This window comes from Artemia franciscana, chromosome 19 (assembly GCF_032884065.1).
Source record: "Artemia franciscana chromosome 19, ASM3288406v1, whole genome shotgun sequence".
Lineage (NCBI taxonomy): Eukaryota > Metazoa > Arthropoda > Branchiopoda > Anostraca > Artemiidae > Artemia > Artemia franciscana.
Window position 1 is genome coordinate 23,424,265 of NC_088881.1, and position 9,154 is coordinate 23,433,418.

The window sequence follows — 9,154 nt, forward strand, 5'->3', positions numbered from 1 at the left end:
TGGGAATTGCAATCTTTGAAATTGAAAAGGCAGATCCTTTGGAATCATGGGAATGCGAGGAATAAGAACAGTCTCACCCTTAAAAGGCCCTGTCAAGACTATGGCCTCTATTACGTTTTCCATTGTTTTTTTTTATGGCGAGTCGCGTGCCATTGCAAAGCTTTGGTGAGTTGATATTTCTTAAAAGTATTATTGGTACGCCTATTTTTAGCTGTAGCACGTGTGGTGGAAACCCTGAAAGATCCACGGAATTTAAAAATTCAGATGGATAATTAGCCGCCTCATTTGGTTCCTAAACTGTGTCGATTGACTTGTAAAGGACTGCCTGGTCTCGAATCTTGGTTAAAACAATATTGTTGATTTCGTGGACGTCTATATTTTTGGGTGCAAGAATCGCTCTTTCACTTAGCCATTTATTATTTTTATAATTGTTTAGAATATTCGGAAATACTTTTTCAATCAATTCATTTTTGGACGTCACTAAATTACAGAATTCAGCAGGTAATTGTATACGTCCTGAAATTGAGTCTACTGGGAGCTTTCCGTTTCCAATTGTCGGCAGTTGATCTGAAAACGTTTGACCAGTCATCGTTATGCAATCGGACACTCATATTTGTAGTTAATTTTAATGTTTTTACGTGTGTCCATAAATTAGAATTTTTCAGGCAAGCATTAATTTCGTCTGCAGGGGTTGATCTAGGTATTATAGGTAATGTTTGCCTGAAATCTCCCGCAATGCCAGAATCAGTTTTATCACAAACGTTTTACCAGTACCTCTTGGCGCATCCAAAAAGAAAATTTCTCCAACGTTGTTATCGACACAATGTACTATCGTATCATAAATGTCTTTTTGTTCCGACGTTAACTTGGAAATGTTATTTTGTACATACAACAATAGATCACTCGTACTGTAACTTTGTTCACGATCCAATTCTACGCATGTCGAAACAGCAGCGGTACGATTAGGTGAAGGCATTCCCAAATCCTGAAGAGGTTTGTTTGCCATACATACGCACAAATCTTCTATAATAACTATAGTGTAGTTATAAATTTCTGATGTAAAATTAAAAGTCACATCTTTAAAAAAAAATGAAAAAGAAGGAAAAAAATGAGCACGGGAGGGGGCCTAGATGCCCTCCAATTTTTTGGTCACTTAAAAAGGGCACTAGAAATTTTCATTTCCGTTAGAATGAGCCCTCTTGCGACATTCTAGGACCACTTGGTCGATACGATGTCCCCTGGGAAAAACAAACAAACAAATAAACACGCACCCGTGATTTGTCTTCTGGCAAAAAATACAAAATTCCACATTTTTGTAGATAGGAGCTTGAAACTTCTACAGTAGGGTTCTCTGATACGCTGAATCTGATGGTGTGATTTTCGTTAAGATTCTACGAATCTTTTAGGGGGTGTTTCCCCCTATTTTCTTAAATAAGGCAAATTTTCTCAGGCTCGTTACTTTTGATGGGTAAGACTAAACTTGATGAAACTTATATATTTAAAATCAGCATTAAAATGCGATTCTTTTGGTGTAGCTATTGATATCAAAATTCAATTTTTTAGAGTTTTGGTTACTATTGAGCCGGGTCGCTCCTTACTACAGTTCGTCACCACGAACTGTTTGATACAAGGGTTTTTGATTTGTCACAAAAACATTAGATGGGAATTAAAATGAATTCAAGAATTAAACACGGTGAGACAAATGAGGCTTTAAAATGAGCTACTGCTCACGCTTATATTGTTTAGTCCAAGAGAATTGTTTTTGACTACTTACAATATCCTCTGCTCTGAGCTAACTGTCTTTGCGCTTCAACTTGTAGTGAATAACAGCTCATTTCGAATTTCTCATTTGTCTGGTGATAACACTCCAAGTAGTTCCAAGAATAGGAGCCTTTTTCCATTTCTTTGACCTTAAAGATAGGATTTTAAGTCCAGGGTGATAAAAAATGGGTTTGTTAAATAAGAAAATCACTAAGAACTGTAACAATGGATAATTTTTGGAGAATTTTCACTTAATAAAAGAACTATAGAGGTCATAATAAGCCAAAAAAAGCCATTGCCCTTTTATTGTAATACAAGGATTTTGGATTTGTCAGAGAACCTTTAGTTCGGAACTAAAATAAATTCAAGATGTAAAACGATAAGATGTATATATTATGAATCAAAGAAAAAAGGGCTTTTAAATGAACAACTAGTCAAAAAGATCTGGTCTATTCCCAAAAAATAGTTTATACCTCTTACTATCACCTTTGCTCTGAGCTATTTGTGTTTTTCCTCTGACTTGTCGTGAGTGACAGCTCATTCAAAGTGTCTCATCTGTCTGATAATACCCCTCCCCTTTTTGATATGACAAAGAGCCTTGATCTCATTCTTTGACCTTAAAGATGGAGTTTTAAGCCCAGGGCAGCAAAAGACATGGTATTGATATATAAGAAAATCACAAAGACCTGTAACAATTGAGAACATATTGAATTATTTCCCACTTAAGTGTTTCTCAGTCTCACTATTGTTTCCGACTTAATAAAAATACTTTATAGGGCATAAGAATCCAAAGCAAGACCATAGCCCGCTTTTTTGTATGAAAAGGATTTTATGTTTGTTAGAAAAACTTTTTTGGGAACTAAATTGAATTCAAGACATGCGGTAAGATGTATATATTATGAATCAGGTGAAAAAGGTCTTTCGAATGAAAAACTAGTCAAACAGATATGGTTTAGTCCCAAAATATAGTATCTGACCCTTAGATATTTCCTCTGCTGCGAACTAGTTTTGTTAAAGTATTTTTAATAGTTCTTTAAGTTACTGGAGACAAAATGCGGCAACACTAATCAATTTGAAAGATTAGCAGATCGGCAAAGAGTCTTTTCTTCAAAATTTGGCCACACTGAACTTACGGCGATGGCTAGGCCAAAAGGCAATGAGCTATTATTTCAGGCTAGTTTAATTTATGTGCCAGCTTGAATGAGCAGCTCAGAAACACCAATGTTTCATCTTTCTATAGTAAAGTGCAAGGGTGTGAAACCATTCCAAGTAATCTCAACATTTGTCTCAACATTTTAATTACGTCAATTTTCTAGAACAGGGCTTCTTAAACTTTTGTAATTCCCGGCCCCATTTATGATTGCGAGTTTCTTAGCGACCCCAACAAAGATAAAAGAAAAATAAAATAATATTTTTTATGATATATTTATTAGGTAACAGTATACATAGGCTATGCATAGGAAAATATATAAATTTAGAATTCGTTTTGAAACATATAAAAATCTAAAATTGAAATTATAGCAATGTTTTCATTATAGTTTCAAAAACAAAAGTGGATTCTGACCGTCTTAATTAAACAGTTCGTCCTCCTACGAATTGTAGGAGGACCAGGCTCAATAGTAACCGAAACTCTAAAAAACGGAATTTTGATACCAATAGTTACATCAAAAGAATGACATTTTAATGCTGATTTTAAAATATATAAGTTTCATCGAGATTAGTCTTACCCATCAAAAGCTACGAGCCTGAGAAAATTTGTCTCATTTTAGAAAATAGGGGGTAAAACCCCCTAAAAATCCTACAATTTTGACAAAAATCAGACCATCAGATTCAACGTAACAGAGAACCTTAGTGTAGAAGTTTCAAGCCCCTATCTACAAAAATATGGAATTTCGCATTTTTTGCCAGAAGACACATCACGGATGCGTGTTTATTTGTTTTTTTTTTGTTTTTTCCCCAGGGGTGATCGCATCGACTCAGTGGCCCTAGAATGTCGCAAAACGGCTAATTCTAACGGAAATTAAAAGTTCTAGTGCCTATTTTAAGTGACCAAAAAAATTGGAGGGCACCTAGGCCCCCTCCCACGCTCATTTTTCCCCCAAAGTCACTGGATCAAAATTCTGAGATAGCCATTTTATTCACCATAGTCAAAAAACTCAATAACTATGTCTTTGGGGACGACTTACTTCTCCGCAGTCCCCGTGGGAGGGGCTACAAGTTACAAACTTTGACCTGTGTTTACATATAGTAGGCTAATGGTTACTGGGAAGTGTAGAGATGTTTTAAGGGGGATTTTTTTTTGATTTTGGGGGATATTTGAGGAAGGAGGGTTACCGGGGAGGATCTTCCCATGGAGGAACTTCTCATGGGGGAAGAGACTTTCAATGGAGGGGGCGTAGGATTTTCTAGCATTATTTAAAAAAAAAATGAAAAAATAAATAAGAAAAGTTTTTTCTACTGAAAGTGAGGAGCAGCATTAAAACTTAAAACGAAAAAAATTATTATTATAAAAAAGTATTACCTCCTCTATACTTTAATACTCAATACTTTACGCTAAAGTATTTTTAGTAATTTCAACTATTTATTCTACGGCCTTTGTGATTCAGGGGTCATTCTTAAGGTATTGGGACAACATTTAAGCTTTAATGTAAAGAGCGAGGTATCGACGAGGGGTGAGCCCCCTCATATACGCAATAAAAACATACGGATATAGAAGTTCGCTACGTAATTTAATTCGTTAGTTACGTACATTTTTACTTATGAAAACGTTCGTAAAAAAATATGTTATAGTTGCCTTTTTAAGTAATCAAGGAATTGGAGGGCAACCAGGCCTCCTCCTCCTTTTTTCTCAAAGTCTTCCGATTAAAACTATGAAAAAGCTATTTAGCCCCAAGAAAGTAATATGCAAATTTTGTTTTAATTATTTATGTGCGGAGAGCCAAGATCAAACCATGCATTAATTCAAAAACGTCCAGAAATTAAACAAAAAAAACAAGTTTTTTTAAATGAAAGTAAGGAGCGACATTAAAAGTTAAAACGAACAGAAATTACTCCGTATTTGAAAGGGGCTTTTCCTCCTCAACGCCCCACTCTTTACACTAAAGTTTTTTACTGTTTTAAAATTACTGTTTTAAAATGAGAGTTAAGAAAAAGAGTCAAAGTTTAGCGTAAAGAGCGGGGCGTTGAGGAGGAAAAGCCCTTTCACATACGAAGTAATTTCTGTTCGTTTTAAGTTTTAATGTCGCTTCTTACTTTAATTAAATTTTTTTTTTTTTTAATTTTCTCGAATATATCCAAGTAATGCGTGGTAAATATTAAATTAAAGTTTACGTTAAAAATTTAATGAGATGTATGTGCCTATTTTTTATTGGATAAGAAATCAAATCTTGGTGTAATGTTTTAAACTGCTGGACGTAAGACCTCTTCAACATTTTTTATCGCTGAACGATATTAAATAAAAAAAACAAGTGTTTTTAAATGAATGAACTTAATTATTAAATAATATATAAATAAATTATCTTAAAATTTCTTATATAAATAAATAAACTTATATATTTAAAATCAGCTTAAAAATGCGATTTTTTTGATGTAGCTATTGGTACCAAAATTCCATTTTTTAGAAGATGGAAAAAAATTCCATTTTTTTTTCCATTTTTGATTACTATTGAGCCGGGTCGCTCCTAGCTACAGATCGTTACCACGAACTGTTTAATTGGGATTTAATGTGTGTTAAAGCTGAGAAAGTAACGTCACATAAATATGTGGTATTGAATGGCAAAAGTACATTTAACTCCATATCAGCTTTGACATAAGCTTTGAAGATAACAGGTCTTTACCAGGAGACGGGCTTCATTCTTTTTTGGAGGAGAGGAAGGCATTTCCACAATAGAAAGACTAGGGCAGAGATATGGACACCATAGATCACTAATTATGGTCTCATTTATAAACTGATTTTTACATTTTACTGTTTTTTTTTAATTTGACTAGATAAGTAAATTATGAAGTACATAATGATAGCCCTAAAGTACTCTGTGTAGTTTTTCTAATATTTTTTTTCGTATAAGAAAACTAAAAAAGGATTTTTCCAATGAAAAAATCTCTCCGCAGACAAATTTCGCTTTGAATTTTCAAACTTCCGAATTCACTTTATCACATTTACACCAAAAATAGCACCAGAAAATACGAAGATAAATCTACGAACCAGGATTAGAATTTTGGAAGCTACAGGGACGACAATTGTCAATTATGGCTCTACTCTTAGCACACAAACCTTTTGACAATGAAGTTCAGTTTAGATTTTTAACCATGAACATGTTGTGTAGAACTAGTAAAGGCAATTTAAGTGCCACAAAAGCTGTTCTGCATTTTTGCGGGCTTTCATTGGCTGGTTCTTGTTTATAAGCGTTCCTTTACAAATATGTCTTAACAAGCTATCGCAAGCCAAGTACCTTTTCACCGTTTTTGGGATTTTTAGCTTGTTTATTTTTCCAAATGTTTGAACTCGCCCTAGATTTTTTCTTATATTATTTCGACACACGTCTGTCAGTCCAGAGTTAGTTTCTCCAAAGGTAGGATGAATGTTGCTTAAAGATAGGAGAAATTGAAGCTTCTTATGTGTTTTATCCTTCAGGATTGTATTTCTTATTTTTTTACAAATCCATTCACGGTCCAATGGAGAATTCTCACATCTTATCAAAAATTGTAACATTTCTATATCTTGCTTCTGTACGGCTTTGTCAGCTATATAGAGAAAGTTTTCCGCTTGTTCAACATTAAACTTTGCGCTTTTGTTGAACAGGTATTTGATTATATTGTACCGTTTAAAATGAAAAGCCATTACTAAAGGTGATTTTTGCCAATATTCACCAATTTTATAGGTGTCATCAACATCAGCTCCAAATGAAACAAGTAACTGACAAACTTTCGGCAAATTGTGTAAAACAGCCTGATGTAATGGTTTCCGACCATCCCGACTCTTATAATTTGCATTTGCTCCATTTTTCAGAAGGTATTCTACCACAGAAAAGTAGTTTGTGTAATATTCACGTCTTGACTTCAATTTGGGTCTCAGCTCTATCATATACAATAAAGGTGATTCGTCACATCCATCCACACCATTTATCTGTGCACCTGCCAGAACAAACAGCTCACAAATACCAATGCTACCTAGATTTTTTCTTATATCATTTCGACACATGTCAGTCAGTCCAGAATTAGTTTCTCCAAAGATAGGATGAATGTTGCTTAAAGATAGGAAAAATTGAAGCTTCTTATGTGTTCTATCCTTCAGGATTGTATTCCTTATTTTTTTACAAATCCATTCACGGTCTACTGGAGAATTCTCACATCTTATCAAATATTGTAACATTTCTATATCTTCCTTCTCTACGGCTTTGTCAGCTATATAGAGAAAGTTTTCCGCTTGTTCAACTTCAAACTTTGCGCTTTTTTTGAACAGGTATTTGATTATATTGTACCGTTTAAAATGAAAAGCCATTACTAAAGGTGATTTTTGCCAATATTCACCAATTGTATAGGTGTTATCAACATCAGCTCCAAATGATACAAGTAACTGACAAACTTTAGGCAAATTGTGTAAAACAGCCTGATGTAATGGTTTCCGACCATCCCGACTCTTATAATTTGCATTTGCTCCATTTTTCAGAAGGTATTCAACCACAGGAAAGTAGAATAAGTAATAATCACGTCTTGATTGCAATTTGTGTCTCAGCTCTATGATAGACAGTAGAGGTGATTCGTCACATCCGTCCACGCCATTTATCTGTGCACCTGCCTGAACAAGCAGCTCACAAATACCAATGGCACCTCCTCCAATGGCACCTCTTACGGCAGCTATTTGCAAGGGAGTCTTATTGAAGCCACCCCAAAAATTCCTTACATATTTCGTACAATATTCTATACTTCTAGATGTCGTCGCACTATCTACATTGCAAACTGGATCTATTTCAGCGCCGGCTTTAATGAGCAACTCACATCTATCAATGGCACCTGATAGTGCAGCTATATGCAAGGCTGTCGTAAAGTATCCACCACAAGAAGTCCTAACATTTGGGCTGGCTCCATTTTCTAGAAGGTATTTAACAACATTATCGCAATCAATAGATGTACAGCATGCTACAGCTATCCATAAAGCTGTTGCCCCATCTATCTTGCGTACTGAATTTATTTGTGCGCCAGCTTTAATGAGCAGCTCACAAATACCAATGTCGCCTATTTTTGCAGCTATTTGCAAGGGTGTCCACCAAAACCCAAACGAAAAAAAATGGGAATTTGAATTTGCTCCATTGTCTAAAAGGTACTTAACAACGTCATAATGACCATTTATTATAGCTATGTGTAAAGCTGTCTTATTTTTTCTGTCAAAAATATCTATTGGTGTTCCGGCTTGAATTAACCGCTTACAAATACTCACGCTACCATCTTTTGCCGCTTTATGTAAGTATGTAAAGTTAATTCTCCTCTTTTTAACACGCGTTTTTGACACCATTGTATTTTCACGAACGATCTACTTAAACTGTTCAGTTGACTTGACCAGAATACCTTTTATATTATTACAGACGTCATTACAACTGACGTCATCGTTTAGTTTTACTATAACATCTCTTATGGTGGTAACGTACGATTAAGACGTGATGCACCATTTTGTCCAACATTTTTTTATTTGTGTCTATAATGGGTTTTACTTTAAATGTTAGGATTTGGTACTTACAAAAGGAACTAGATATAAATTATGTTTATAACCTAACAACAAAATATCCTAGGCGTTGAAACCAGGACCCAAGGAACTGTAGCTGTCCTATAGCCTAAATGGGATTCAGCCATGGAAATTTTAAAGGGTATACCTTTCATTTAGTCCAACAGCATTCTTAGCGGTTTCAGGCTATTTATCTAAATTTGCTTAAAAACCTTTTCAAAGCAATCTTAATCCTTATATTTCAAAATGTCTAGGCTAATATAAATTTATTTATTACAGCTAAGCTATCTTTCATTGGAAGTGTCGCATTTTACGTTAAAGATTCTTCAATTTTAAAAATTTTAATAATTCGAACTAAACAGCCCTGATGTTTCAGGGCTTGCTCTTAAAAAGTTCTGACAAATATCAAGCTTTAATGAATTAAATAAAAAAGAACTAATTTTTTTAGCTGAAAGTAAGGAGCGACATTAAAACTTAAAACGATCAGAAATTACTCCGTATATAAAATGGGTTGTCCCCTCCGCAATCGCTCGCTCTTTACGCTAAAGCTTTTAATTGTTTTAAAAAGTAGAATTGTGGCAAAAAGTCAAACTTTTTGAATAAAAAAAAGAACTTGTGAATAAAAAACTTTTTGAATAAAAAAAAACTTTGAATAAACTTGTTGAATAAAAACGCATA

The 9,154-nt window shown here is 34.3% G+C and overlaps 1 protein-coding gene across 1 annotated transcript; it reads right to left on the minus strand.

Annotated features, from left to right (window-relative positions):
- Positions 1 to 6,085: 6,085 nt before the first annotated feature.
- LOC136039104 (ankyrin-1-like) lies at positions 6,086 to 8,269 on the minus strand. Its single transcript, XM_065722588.1, has one exon. It carries the CDS (start codon positions 8,267 to 8,269, stop codon positions 6,086 to 6,088), a length of 2,184 nt encoding a protein of 727 aa, XP_065578660.1.
- Between the last annotated feature and the right edge of the window lie 885 nt (positions 8,270 to 9,154).